Here is a 14,681-nt window from a genome sequence, read left to right on the forward strand (position 1 = left end):
CGTCCTTTTAGAAAGGAGGGGATTCCCTGTCTCCCTTTTTTGCACACTAGTGAGTTTGTTTGACCTCTTCTTCAATTTAATCTTGGCCTGCTTATTCCATTGAACTCTGAGGGTAAAGGAGAAATTCCCCCTTACCCTAGTCAGTGCTGTGGAGAAAAAAAATGTAATTAGCAGGGAGTGAATGGATTTCAGATGGCTTATGTATGATCCCCAACTTCAAGCTGAGCATCATCAGGCCTCACCACAGCCTGATGAGAAAGATGCCTTGTCTCTGTCAGGAAAACAGGAGCTCCAGTGGTTCTGTGGCACCAAAAGGTGACTCATCTCAGGTCCCGTGAGCCGGCAGCACCTGGTTTCTGAGATGGGCTTTGCATACTTTTAAAAGTGAGACGGGAGGTGCCAGGGTCCAGGTAAGCCGGCTGCACCTCTGCCAGCTCAGAGATTCCTGGTCTGTTTCCGGAGCTTGTCCAAGGAGACAGAATCTACTTTGTCGTGTCCCCTTTCGAAGAAAAGGGGACCTGGCAGGTAATGGTGCCTGGGCAGCCAGTGTGACAGATGAAGCCCCAGTGGCCGCAGACTTCGTCCTGTATCAAGTAGCTGTTGAGTTGGTTTTAGCTGAGAATTCTGTCCTTTTGCCTGTTTCTATAAACACGTAGGTTTTAGAAAATATTTTCTTGGAGCTAGCAAGATGGTTTAGTGGGGTCAGAGTGTTTGTTGCTTAAGCCTGACAACTTGAGATCAATTCCTGGATCCCACCGTGGAAGGAGAGGATCTAGTCCTGGAAGTTAACCCTGTGTTTCCCACGCCCTTGCCATGTGCATGTATATGTAGACAGACAACTTAATTTAGTTTTAAAAGGAAAGAACGTTTCTCTTTGTTAGCTACAGAGACCAGATGTGTACAGACTAAGGCCATGGCAGAGGGAGGTGTCCCCATGTCTGTTTCCATCAGAACACATTTTCTCAGTCCCCTGAAAAGTGTCTCACCTGGGCCTGGCACACATTCATTATTTGTCCAAGTACACATCCCGAGTAGATGACTTATTTTGTCCGTTCCGGGTGTTGTCTGTAGTATTCACAAGCATGGTGTGTTGGAGATGAACCATCCATCATCCTGGGTTGCGTTTAAAGTGGTGTCATCTCAGGACAGGCTTAAGTAAAACTAGTTATTGGGTAGCAACACAATGCATGGCTAGACCTCCGATTGTCAAGGAGTAGGGGGTCCCATGCTTTAAATAATCATCTAGAAAAATAAAAAAAAAAAATCTAACCAGGTGGTGGTGGCGCACGCCTTTAGTCCCAGCACTTGGGAGGCAGAGGCAGGCGGATCTCTGAGTACGGGGTTAACCAGTTCAACAGAGCTAGTTCCAGGACACAGAAAAAAAACTGTCTGGGGAGGTGGGATGGGGACAGACTCCAAACAAACTCAAAAATCACTGTCATATGAAGAAAGGTGAGGGATGGGTGGGGCTTTGAAACTTTTAGTCCTGATTGTCGAGGACTTGCTCTGCTCCTTTTCTATCTTCCATACCAAAGAAGAACAAGGACTCAATGATCTTTGCTGGAATTGGAGGGCCCCTCATTCCCGGCCTGTACACGGAGCGTGCCACTGCCTAGCCTAGAGCATAGCTGGGCCACTGCCTCGCTGGGCCACTGCCTAGCCTAGAGCATCGCTGGGCCACTGCCTAGCCTAGAGCATTGCTGGGCCACTGCCTAGCCTAGAGCATTGCTGGGCCACTGCCTTGCTGGGCCACTGCCTAGCCTAGAGCATTGCTGGGCCACTGCCTTGCTGGGCCACTGCCTAGCCTAGAGCATCGCTGAGCCACTGCCTTGCTGGGCCACTGCCTTGCCTAGAACATTGCTGGGCCACTGCCTAGCCTAGAACATCAGTGTGCTCACTAGCATTTCGCATCTGTCCTCTCTTTCATCATAATGACGGTCCTGGTCAGAAATTAGATTAAAACGTTATCAAAATGAGCTGTTCAGAACAAGGGGGCATGTTCACTACCTATCATGCAGTCTGTCTTTCTGAGGTGGCTGGGGGACATTCTTCTGTGTCCTTTGCCTCAATTGGAAGGTTGACTTGGAAAGTGGCGAGTGGATCTTCACCCTGGCTGGTTTCTATTGTGTTATCCTGGCTGGGTTGGTGACCACATCATGGCACCGTGTTTCTAGCCCACCCTCCCTCAACCCCCTAATTTGGAAGTGTCTCCTGTACTTGTAGGCCTGACCTCACTCTCTGTCTCTTTATGTTTTACGCAGTGCCTTCACCCAGTGCCTTGCTCGTAGACAACCCCACGCCTTTTGGAAATGCAAAGGAGGTGATTGCCATCAAAGACTATTGCCCAAACAACTTCACCACCCTCAAGTTCTCCAAGGGCGACCACCTCTACGTCTTGGACACGTCTGGTGGGGAGTGGTGGTACGCTCACAACACCACCGAAATGGGCTATATCCCTTCTTCCTATGTGCAGCCATTGAACTACCGGAATTCTACCCTGAGTGACAGCGGCATGATTGACAATCTCCCGGACAGCCCTGATGAAGTTGCCAAGGAACTGGATCTGCTAGGGGGCTGGACCGATGACCAGAAGCAATCTGGCAGGCCCTATAGTAACAACCCTTTCTGGAATGGAGTTCAAACGAACCCCTTTCTGAACGGGAATGCACAGCCCAGTATGGATGAGCTAAACCCCAAGAGTACCGTGGATTTGCTTCTCTTTGACACAGGTACATCTTCCTTCACTGAATCCAGCTCAGCGACCACCAACAGCACCGGCAACATCTTTGATGAGCTCCCAGCCACCAATGGACTCCACGTGGAGCAGCCTGTCAAGCGGGACAACCCCTTCTTCAGAAGCAAGCGTTCCTACAGCCTTTCGGAGCTCTCCGTCCTGCAAGCCAAATCAGATGCTCCCCCCACGTCTGGCTTCTTCACAGGCTTGAAGTCGCCTGCCCCGGAACAGTTTCAAAGCCGAGAAGACTTCCGAGCTGCCTGGCTGAATCACCGGAAGCTGGCCCGTTCCTGCCATGACTTGGATTTGCTCGGCCAAAGCCCAGGTTGGGGCCAGACCCAAGCAGTGGAGACAAACATTGTGTGCAAGCTGGATAGCTCCGGGGGCTCCGTGCAGCTTCCCGACACCAACATCAGTATCCATGTGCCGGAGGGCCATGTAGCCCCCGGGGAGACACAGCAGATTTCCATGAAAGCCCTGCTGGACCCTCCACTGGACCTCAACAGTGACAGATCCACCAGCATAAGCCCCGTGGTGGAGGTGAAGCTGAGCAACCTGGAGGTGAGTACCTTCATCATATTGGAGATGAAGGTCTCTGCCGAGGTGAAGGGCGACATCTTTAGCAAAAGCACGGTAGCCCTGCAGTGCCTGAGAAGTGACTCAAAGGAGGGGCCTTATGTGCCCATCCCCCTCGCCTACAGCTATGGGGACACCATACAGGTACATCTGGACAACCTGGAACCCTGCATGTACCTAGCCATCGTTGCCCAGGGCCCCAACATCCTCTACCCTTCCACCGTGTGGGACTTCATCAATAAGAGGGTCACCGTGGGTCTCTATGGTCCCAAACACATTCATCCATCCTTCAAGACAGTGGTGACCATTTTTGGACATGATTGTGCCCCCAAGACCCTCCTGGTCAGTGAGGTGACCCGGCAGGCTCCCAGTCCTGCCCCCGTGGCCCTCCAGCTGTGGGGCAAACATCAGTTCATCCTGTCCAGGCCCCAGGATCTCAGAGTGTGTATGTTCTCCAATATGACCAACTATGAGGTCAAGGCCAATGAGCAAGCCAAGGTGGTGAGAGGGTTTCAGATGAAACTGGGCAAGGTTAGCCGTCTGATCTTCTCCGTCATCTCCCAGAACCCCAACGAGCTGTCCGACTTCACACTGAGGGTACAGGTCAAGGATGATCAGGACACGATCCTCACGCAGTTTTGTGTCCAGACTCCGCAGCCGCCCCCTAAAAGTGCCATTAAACCATCTGGGCAGAGGAGATTCCTTAAGAAGAATGAGGTTGGGAAGATCATCTTGTCCCCGTTTGTAGTCACTACCAAGTATCCAACGTTTCAGGACCGCCCCGTGTCTAGTCTCAAGTTCGGCAAGCTTCTAAAGACAGTGGTGCGGCAGAACAAGAGTCATTACCTGCTGGAGTACAAGAAGGGTGACGTCGTGGCCCTGCTCAGCGAAGAGCGCATCCGGCTCAAGGGCCAACTGTGGACCAAGGAGTGGTACATCGGCTACTATCAGGGAAAGGTGGGCCTGGTGCACACCAAGAATGTGCTGGTTGTCGGCAAGGCCCGGCCCAACCTGTTCTCGGGGCCCGAGCTGAGCACCTCAGTGCTGCTGGAGCAGATCCTGCGGCCCTGCAAGTTCCTCACCTACATCTACGCCTCTGTGCGGACCTTGCTCATGGAGAACATCAGCAGCTGGCGGGCCTTTGCTGATGCTCTGGGTTACGGAAACCTGCCGCTCACCTTCTTCTGCCGGGCAGAGCTGGACAGCGAACCGGAGCGGGTGGCGTCCGTTCTAGAAAAGCTCAAGGAAGACTGTAACAACCCTGACAACAAGGATCGGAAGTCCTTCCAGAAGGAGCTGGTGATGGTGAGTGCTAGGCAGGTGTGCAAACCTCGGGTGAGCTTCCCGAGGTAGACAGGCATGGGTCGCACTGGGCCGGGTCACGGGGATGCTGTTGGAAGTGTCATGGGGTAGGATTCTTTTTTTTTTTAAAGATAGATTTATTTATTTGTTTGTTTGTTTATTTGTTTGTTTTTTGAGACAGGATCTCTCTGTATAGCCCTGGCTGTCCTGGAACGCACTCTGTAGACCATGCTAGCCTCAAACTCAGAAATCCTCCTGCCTCTGCCTCCCAAGTGCTGGGATTAAAGGCGTGCACCACCACCGCCCAGCCCTAGTTATTTATTTTTATGTGTATGAGTACACTGTAGCTATACAGATGGCCGTGAGCCATCATGTGGCTGCTGGGAATTGAACTCGGGACAGCCCTGCTCGCTCTGGCCCGTTCGCTCAGGCGTAATACACTATAGCTGTCTTCAGACACTCCAGAAGACGTCTCATTACGGGTGGCTGTGAGCCACCATGTGGTTGCTGGGATCCGAACTCAGGGCCTTCGGAAAAGCAGTCAGTGCCCTTTCCTGCTGAGCCATCTCACCAGGCCCATGGAGTAGGATTCTTAAGGATCCCCAAGGAAGACGTCTCTCCCCTCTTCTGCTACAGTTCCGAGCCTCTGTGGTTTCCTGTGGTCTTGAATTTGCTGGTTAGTTTTTAACAACTTGACACAAACTAGAGAGTCTCTGGGAACAGGGAACCTACATTGAGAAGCTGCCCCCATCAGATTGGCCTAAGGGCAAGTCTGAGGGAGATTTTCTTGGTTAATGAATGATATGAGAGGACCCAGCTTTGCTGTCCCTGTCAGTTCATCCTGGCTTGTATAAGGAAGCAGACTGAGAGAGCCACGGGAAGCAAGCCCATAAGCTCTATGGTTCGTACCTCTGCTCCTGCTTGAGTTCCTGCCCTGGCTTCCTTTGGTGGTTGACTGTGATCAGGATATATAAGCCAAATAATTCCTTTCCTCCCCCATGCTCCTTTTGGTCACAATGATTATCACAGCCATAGAGAGCAAACTAGGACACCATGGGAAAAGGGCATGGGGCTATGAGCCAGCTTCTACCTGGGTCTTTGAAGGGTATCTATCTCTGTGTCATTAGATCCCCAACAGGCTGTGACATAGTGGTAAAGCCTTTACCCCAAAGCCTGGCCTCGCTTTGATGTGAGTTCTGGCCTTATGTTGCCTGGCGCCTCCAACATGTCTTTCCTGGGACACCTTCTCACTGCCTGGGGTTCATGTGAGTCCATGGGGGCCAGACTCTTGGCTGGTAGAAAACAAATTGGCATTCTAAGAAATACTTTAGGAAGGAGAGATTCCATGTCTGGTTCTGAGACACACTGACTTTGGCTAGCTAGGGATGTTGTCAGAGACCTTTCCCGGTCTTGCAGCAACCTGAGCTTTGGAGCATAAGGTAGTGGAGCAGGTCTGTGTTTTTCTACCAGCCACTCACCCGCATTGTATGGTTCTGACGGTCATTATCAGTAGAAACACTTGGTGAGCTCTTCTTGATCCTTCCTGCTTCCACTGTCCCCCAGCTATTTGGCCACTCTCTTACTCCATGTCCTTTCCCTACCTGCCCCTCTGTATGACATCATCAAGCATCTCTCTTGAGTCAGTGCAGATGATCCTCCAAGGTAGAGCAGGGCGTGTGGCCCTTTGAATATGGCCCATGGTAACATGCCATGGCACAGCATAGGACAAACAAGCCTGAGACTCCCCAGGAAGGCAGATGGCAGCATGGATTGTGGTTATGAGGGCCCTTGACAGTTAGGTTCCAGGGATATTGATGGCAGCAGTTTCACTGGGAAAGAAGCCAGAAGTGAATGGAGACAGCCATGGGCTCTGTGTGTAGGTCTCCCACAGGGTGTCGAACAGGTCTTTTTCAGCTATATTGCCATCTGAAGTGGACTTCCAGAAGGTCATGGAGAGCCCCCCTTGCCCTGGCCTTCCTGGGTGGCTGGAGCTCCCAGGGCTCCCAGGGCTCCCAGGGCAGTAGCATGTGTTCCCTTGGACAGCATCCTTCAATTGCCAGCCGAGTTATGTTCTCCCATGGAACATAAATGGCATCTATTGTCCCTTCCTCTGTGGGCAAACATCTGGGATGGAGGCTCCATGCCCATGTCCTAAATACTTTCATGGTCTGGCTCTTCCTCAGCATGGCAAGTTGGGAGAGGATCTGGGGCTCTTTGGTCTGTGGGAGGGGTTCAGGAGGGTCCTTTGCACCACTGAGTCCCCTCGGCCTTCCTGACTGGAGGAGATGCAACTTGGCTTTGTCGGGAACTTGGCCCTCGGGCAAAGGCAGTTTTATAATAAATAAAGAAAGCAGGTTCCTCCATTTTCTGTTCTCCCCAGCTACCTCAGCCATTGCCTCCGGAGCAGCTGAATTTTAATAGCTGGCCAAACTTTAAAAGCCCACTGCTGGCTAACCCCAACATCGGCAACCTGCTTGTTAGCTCCTGGATTCATGGCGGAGGGTCAGTCAGGTTTTCTATAGACTTTGGCCACAGCCAGCACAGCTAGGCCAGTGCCCTCTTCTTGTAAACTACCTTAAATCATCAACACCTTTGCTCTGGCAACTATAACTAGAGTAAGTAGGAAGTTGAAGGTGCCCACTGTGCAGAGTGGAAGGGAGAGGTCTCACTAAGAGCTAGAGGCTCCTCTCCGTGGCCACCAGGTTCCTCCCCTGCACCTTGAGGCTGTGGCTACCCATGCCTCTGCCTGTAGCCTTTTCTCTGTGTCCTACATGCAGCAGCTGTCCCCTTGCTGGGAGCCCCAGAAGCAAATGTCCTCCTTCCTTAGAGCTCCTGACAATAAATTCTCTCAGATGTCCATTCCAGTGTCCCTTCCAGTCCTTGTGTTCCTGGATCTTCATGGTGCTTGCTCAAGTCCAGATGGCTGTGTATTTGTTACTTGTTACTGCCCTCCATTAGACCTGAACTCCATGGAGGAGGGAGGGCACAGAGGAAATCCTCGAAGAGGGAGGGAGTGGCTGTGTGAGCAATGGCTTCAGCTAAGAGGCATCTGAGCCATCTGTGCTCTTGTGGGTCCCACCATGATTCTCTACTGTCATTTGTGCCCTGTGTGTAACAAGAGCTGTTGGCCTGTGTCACTCGACCTCCATGGTCCTTGACAGTGGGTGGGATTTGTGGTGGGTGTTCCACAGTTGGCTTTTCTGGGCCTGCCTGCACTCGGGTACTTTTGTGTAGCTGATGAGAGGCACTGGCTGTTTTCATGACCATTGAAGCTCAAGACCCTCTGGGAAGCTTGTGTGTTGTATTCTAAGTCACAGGCTCTTCCCAGGGAACAGGGCACTATTGGATACCTCAATAGCCAGTGTCACTTTGGAGTCAGCTGGCTGAGAGTGACAGGAGACACTTTGAAAGTTCTGAGAAGCACCATCCCTGAAGTTATTGACCCAGACCCTGGCAGAGGTTGGGGACTTGGTTCTGTAGCCTGAAGTTTGGAATGGGGGGTTGGGGAGTGTTTCCCGAAGGGGAGAAACTGCAGAGTGTTCTGTTTTTAAGGTGTTGCAGTCCTGGTGCATCTTCTGTTGTACTGTGTGGGAAGAGGGTTTTCTGAGTGTGTTTGAAAGCCAGGTGGAAACGCATGTTTGTGTATGTATAATCTGTGAATACACTTAATGAAAAAAGTCTGACTGCAGGCTTGTGTGCACCTTCTAGACCTGGGTTACTGTCATCTCGCCAGCACAGGTTTGAAGTGGCCTAGGGCAAAAAGGGTCAGGGGCAAGACCCCCAAGGAACCAACTCTTCAGGGACTGTCATGGGTTGTATCTAGTAATATACTTTTTAGTTTAAGGCAATACGTTTTAAAAGTATATTTGTTTTTATTTTGTATGTGTGTCTCTGTGTGTCTGTGCAAACACATGCTTTAGTACCCTTGGAGACTGAGAGGAGGTGGGCATCAGATCCTTTGGAACTGGAGTGACAGGCATTTGTGAGCTACCTGATATGTGTGTGTTGGGATCCAAATTCTGGTCTTCATGACAGAGCAGCAAATGCTGTCACCTGCTAAGCCATCTTTCTAGTCCCAGGCAGCATGCCTCTGGTGTAAAACAGTTTCCCATTTTAAGGATGCCACCTTGAATGGGCCATGTGGTCTCTGTTCTTTTGGGGTGAGAGAAGTTGTTGGCTGGAAGTGAGAGGAAAAGAAATTTAAGTAGAAAGAACCCGTGGTGGCATCATTAAAACCCTGGGAGGGTTGTAAAATTCTCCCGGAACCCCTGAACCTGATCCTGGGACTACCACTGAGGACAAAGCCTCCTGTGGTCCACTGGATTACAGCATGGGACTTAAAGAAGGAGGGCTACTGTGGGCCCTTGGCAGGAATGTGTGTGAGAAGGAAAGGGTGAAGCTGTACGGCACAAACCAGGAGGGCAGCTGTCCCCAGCAGGGGAAAGTGGATCGAGCTGCCCAAGACACCAAGGTGGGTGGCTACCAAGAGGACAGAAGGGGCAAGGACACTCAGGATGGATCCGGAGGAAAAACGCACCTTATCCCACAGACCAAGAGGCCACAGAGACTGAGCTGCTGGCTGTGCCGTTAGCTGGGTAAAGACGTAGGCCCATCAGCCATGTCCCTTGTGTCATGCAGGAGAGCTTTTCCATTCAGACTGGAGCATCGCAGGAGCAAACACACTAATACAAGCCCAAGTACTAGCTTACCTATTTTCCTAAGAGCTTGTAAAACAAGGTAGCAACCACATAGCCTGTGCCCAGCTGTTACTGTACATAATATCTTACAGTGACAACAGCGTGTCCCTTGACCTGGTCGTCAGCAGTTGCTGTGATGGATAATTGTAACTTCACCTTACCACAACCTAAAATTGCTTGCAAAGAGAGTTTCAAATGAAGATTGTTCAGATCCTGTGGTCACGTCTGTTGAGGGGGTACAACACGTACAATCATGAGGGGGTACAATCATGAGGGGGTACAATCATGTCTTGATTGATGATTGATGTGGGAAGACCTGGCCAATGTGGGTGGTGCCATTCTCTAGGCATGGGGCTCTGAAACTGTATAAAACTGAAAGCAAGAAGCAGACAGGATGGCTGTGTTTGTTTATCTCTGCTCTTGACTGTGAGTATATGACTAGCCAGTTGAATTCCTGACTTGACTTCCCCTCATTGATAGACTGTAACCTGAAATTCTAAGTCAGATAACCCCTTCCTCTCGAGTTGCTTTAAGATATTTCTTACAGCAACAGAAATAAAACTAGAGAACTGCTGTCAGGCAATGTCTTTCTGCCCCATGGAATGCTGGAACAGAAACCATGTGGCCTACAAGCCACAATTTCAATCTGTCCCTTCACTCATATTACCAAAATCCTATCTGAAATCAGTATTGTGTTTTATTTCCTTTGGTATTATTTTCCAGCATGCCTTTGTATACTTGAGTGAGCCATGCGAGTGGTAGGAATTCCCAGAGCTGGAATCCTGTGGCGCACTTCCCATTGCTGGTACTTAGGTGTATCCAGAGCTCACCCATTTGGAGAATGCACTCAAACACACTGGGTGGTATGAGCAGCTGGTAACAGGCAGAGCCAGTGCTGGGCTCAGAGAAAGTGGAGTGAAAAGAGCCCAGGAGAGTGCGGGAGAGGTGCGACACCCTTGTCGCTGACGTCAAAAGCACTAGCCTCATCATTAACGGCTACTCCCAGAAATGGAGCCTTAGCTGCCCCGGACCTGGCCATGTGCTCTCCTGACCAATGGCCTGGATTTCTCAAGACCTTTGTATTCTATGCTAGAGCCCCAGGGGAGAGAGCGGGTTTACTGGCTCCTGCCAAGAGTTGACTTGAATCCGAAGCAGGTGATTTTGACGCACTCGGTCACCTAGGACGTGAGGCCACCTCCAGAGCCAGGCACCCAAGTGCATAGATACCCTGGCTTGTTTGACTGGGTGACTTACTGTCAAGCCCTCTGTTCATTTGCATCCTCTCCCAGGACAACACATAGAGCTGAGGTGACCTTTCCTGCCTCAGTTTACCCCTAAACTCACAGCCCATCAGACAAAGCTTAAACCTGATTCTAGACCACCAGCGCCCCACACATCTACTCTGAGACACATGGCTACACATGTGATCATACTTTTTTCTTTTCTAAAACATAAACACATATTTAGTTTTATTTTAAAAATGATTTCTTTTCAGATACCAAAATACAAGCGATAATCAGCCACTTTCAGAAACACCTAAGTAGTTGACATGAGGTATAACCCTCCACCTTGGCATCGTGATGGGTCAACTCTGGTGTCATGTTCCAGCATCATAGAGTGAACCTCAAGAAACAGGCCTGCTTTTGCCTCTGGCCTCTCTCTAGTCTCTGTCTGAGGGGCTCTGGACTTAGCAGCTCAGCATCTGCCAGCGTGTCCTATTACCAGCACAACAGACATGTTTGACCAGCCTGAGTCAGGCCTTCTCATGGCTGGGAATACCACTCACTTCCCCCTACTGCCTCTGGAAAGAGTATCAATCCAGCCCTGGTTCATAGGTGGGTGGCTCTAAGGGCGTTAGCCATGGTGGCCTGTAACTCGTAGTCTTAAATTTTTCATGTTATATCCGAAAAGCCCTGTAAGGCATCCCTATCTTCTTGCCCATGCGTGGTGCCAGGCAGGAGGCCTGGATGCTCCACAGGCCATAGAATGCTTAGGATAAAGAACATCACCTACAGGTTGACTGTATCTCCAAGCCAAACCTACCCTGACCTCATGCTGCATTTCATCTTCCCAGGCTTTGCTGAAAATGGACTGTCAGGGCCTGGTGGTCAGACTCATCCAGGACTTTGTGCTCCTGACCACAGCTGTCGAGGTGGCACAGCGCTGGAGGGAACTGGCTGAGAAGCTAGCCAAGGTCTCCAAGCAACAGATGGACGCCTATGAGTCTCCTCACCGAGACAGGAATGGGGTAGTAGACAGTGAGGTGAGTGGGGCTCCAACCCCTTGGTTACTTTCTTTGCCCCTCAGTTCCTGGGGCCCATTGGGGTCCAATAATAAATGATCTACTTCATAGCGCTCTAGCAGGGTAGGCTGAGGTGAAGTGAGGTTGCCCAACACAAAGTGTACCCTGGCTAGGTGGGAGCCATCAGCCTGTTCTGAGGCGTCTTCAGAACCTGGTGTAGAGGGATCAGGGCTGCTCTTCCACAGTCCAGGAAGTGGGCACTGTCCTCCCTTGCCAATTTCACTTTTAAGTTACCTCCTATAACATCAACAAGTATATTAACAGAGCCCCGGAGTGGGGGGGGGGCGCTATATTGACTGAATTTCTGCTGCATTAGACAAAGGTAGGGTGTGCTGGAGTTAAGCTCGGACACTGCCTGTTGGTAGAGGTGACCCTGGAAAGCTGATTCGGACTCACAATGCAGGGAAGCAGGAAGTCCTGAGAATAAGGGTGTTTGTTCTTTGCATGGGCAATGAAAGTGGGTGCTGTAAGGCAGGAGAGATCCATCCCGTGACTCAGACACAAGAGGACACCACCCTTTCCCCAGTATAGGCCGGGTTGCACCCAATGGCTCCGCCTGTGGCTGTGAGTGTCATAGGAGTGACTGACTGAGGGACCTCACCGTCCTGACCTTTCTCTCTCTTATTTTTGTGATGTTTCTGCTCACCTCATCACCCAGGCCATGTGGAAACCCGCCTATGACTTCTTACTCACCTGGAGCCACCAGATTGGGGACAGCTACCGAGATGTCATCCAAGAGCTGCACATAGGCCTGGACAAGATGAAGAACCCCATCACCAGGCGCTGGAAGCACCTCACAGGGACGCTGATCCTGGTGAACTCGCTGGACATCCTGAGGGCAGCTGCCTTCAGCCCCGCGGACCACGATGACTTTGTGATCTGAGTTGGGACCCTGCTCTACTGCTCACGAGCGCTGGGACTCCGCCCACCAGAGCTGAGACTCCGCCCACCAGAGCTGGGACTCCGCCCACCAGAGCTGGGACTCCGCCCATCATCTCTCCACAGTGGGGGGCCCGTGCCATCACTGGGTGGTACAGGGAGGGGTGGCTGCTCAGGTCTAGGCCCACCTGCCAGCCACGCCCAGGAGGGACTGAGGACTTTTGACTCCCTTCCTCTCCCCTCTATCCAGGGGCAGGTCCCAGGGGCTTTCTACTTCCAGTTGCCAATTGTGTTGCTTTCTATTTGTTGAAATGTACGTTTAAATTTAAAAATCACTTTTTTTAACAGAAGACTTAGAGAGGACGTAAGAAAAGGTGGTATCTAATTTTTTTAATGGACTGTAAAGGTTATTTAAAAAAAAAAATTTCACCTTAGTAAAGGCAAATGCTGTTGAGGTTTTTATGTTCTTTAAAGGCCTTTTTAAATTATGTTCCAGGGGTATAGAGATACTTTAAGGCCCCAGGTGTTTCTGAGTCCCAGACATTTCTTGTATTTTGACACTCAGAGTGGGAAAGGAGTTGGCTCCGTGCACATGTTTTCCACTTGTCGCCTGTGAGAAGGCGAGTCCTCCGGCCTGGTGACTTTTAGTAGGTGGCCCCGAGGCTGCGCTCCCTCCCTTCCTTCTCCCTTGCAGTCCTCAGTGGCTGTCCACACAACATGTTGGTCTCTATGCTTCGGTGAGCTGCAAAGTCCCCACATGGTAGCTCAGTGCCATTGAGAATCTTCCAACAAATAAGAAATCAGCTGGAGTTGGGGGGGAGGGGTCCCTGTCACCCCTGTGTATTTGGTTATTTGCAATAACCATTCTGAAGAACAGTGCCCACCCCCCCCGGAGAACGAGGTGGTTCCTGCCACTTTGGGCCACTGAATGCTGTCTCCCTCAGACCAGTTCTATAGTCTCTGCTCTAGGTGGGAGGAGCGCCCTAGCACCCAACCAGAACCTGGTGGCCCCTGGCTCTTCTTATGTCACCACGGTCACCTGGTGACTTTTCAGGTGACGTCACGTGCTGGTGTGTAGAGGTGCCGTCTGCCAAAATCTGGGTGTTCATCTCTCACGTTTAACCTCTTCCTGGTGCACCCACATCCCCTTAGGAAAAATAGTACAAGGGGATAACGTAGTTAGCCAGCAGTGTAAATATTAGCACGGGGAACGTTTTTCCCCGAGTGATGCTCTCTGGAAGGCTGGGAACTTGCAGAGGATTGATTGTATTGAACTTCGAGGTGGTGGGTCAGGTGGTTCGTGTTGACTTCCAGGGTCACACAGTAGCTGTGGTATTGGGGGAGGAAACAGGAAGTCGAACAAACACCCGACAGATCAGCAGTTAAGTGACCCTGGTAATGGGAAGGATCGGGCTGTCTGTTTACAGGGGCAGTTCCAGATCCTCCGTCTGCTTTGAGGCGCAGGCTGATGACCAGTGTCCGAGGTGAGCTGAAATGTCTAGAGCTTTTGAGTCAGAACCCGCAGACCCACCGACTTAAAAGTAAACAGTAGGTATGGATGCTGCAGGAACCAAATCATAGGACTCCCCGGTCACCACAGTAGGGCCTGGCACTCTGCACCTTCATTTTGCCCAGAGAGATCTTTTTCTGCCTTCTTCCCCAAAGAAGCAACAAAACCACTTGCACCTTAAACACATGGATGTTTTTCCTCAGGGGCTTTGAATAGTTTCCTATGCAACAAGACTTGTAGCACAAATTAAATTCTACAAAAGTTGCAGTAATTTTTATTTGGATATCTTAACTGGTTAGTGCGTGTGTATATGTGTGTGTGTGAGTGTATGTGTGTCTTTCTGTGCCCAGCCAGACTTTAAATAAAAACCAGCGTCAAGTCAGTGACTAGGTTCCTGTCAGTCACTCTGACAGTGTGGCAATTGATATAGGAGACATTTTCTCTTGCTGTTAACATAATTGCTCCTCAGTGGGTAGTATAATCATTCATTACAACCAAGTGGGAGTCAGTGTTACCCAGGGCACACAAACGAAGGAGGCAGAGGTCTCTCCTTGTTCCTGGTCTCTACCACCAGGAACTAGTACCACCATCCCCCATCAAGGAGTTCAAGACCCAGCAGTTTCTGAGTGTGCCTGGCATCTTCCTGGGCCTGCTGATTGCAGTAAGCAATGGAGAACTTGC

At 50.8% G+C, this 14,681-nt stretch overlaps 1 protein-coding gene across 9 annotated transcripts in view; it reads left to right on the top strand.

The window, feature by feature from the left end:
- Positions 1-14,382, top strand: part of Sh3bp4 (SH3 domain binding protein 4) — an 82,249-nt gene extending 67,867 nt beyond the window's left edge. For all 9 annotated transcript variants that reach the window (XM_031368352.1, XM_031368353.1, XM_031368356.1 and 6 more), the window contains 3 exons: positions 2,262-4,615; positions 11,384-11,572; positions 12,270-14,382. In XM_031368352.1, the coding sequence (XP_031224212.1) occupies positions 2,262-4,615; positions 11,384-11,572; positions 12,270-12,494 (2,768 nt within the window). In that variant the 3' untranslated portion in view covers positions 12,495-14,382. The remainder of the gene's footprint in view (positions 1-2,261; positions 4,616-11,383; positions 11,573-12,269) is intronic.
- The last annotated feature ends 299 nt before the right edge of the window (positions 14,383-14,681 follow it).

The sequence above is a fragment of the Mastomys coucha genome, unplaced genomic scaffold (assembly GCF_008632895.1).
Source record: "Mastomys coucha isolate ucsf_1 unplaced genomic scaffold, UCSF_Mcou_1 pScaffold14, whole genome shotgun sequence".
NCBI lineage: Eukaryota > Metazoa > Chordata > Mammalia > Rodentia > Muridae > Mastomys > Mastomys coucha.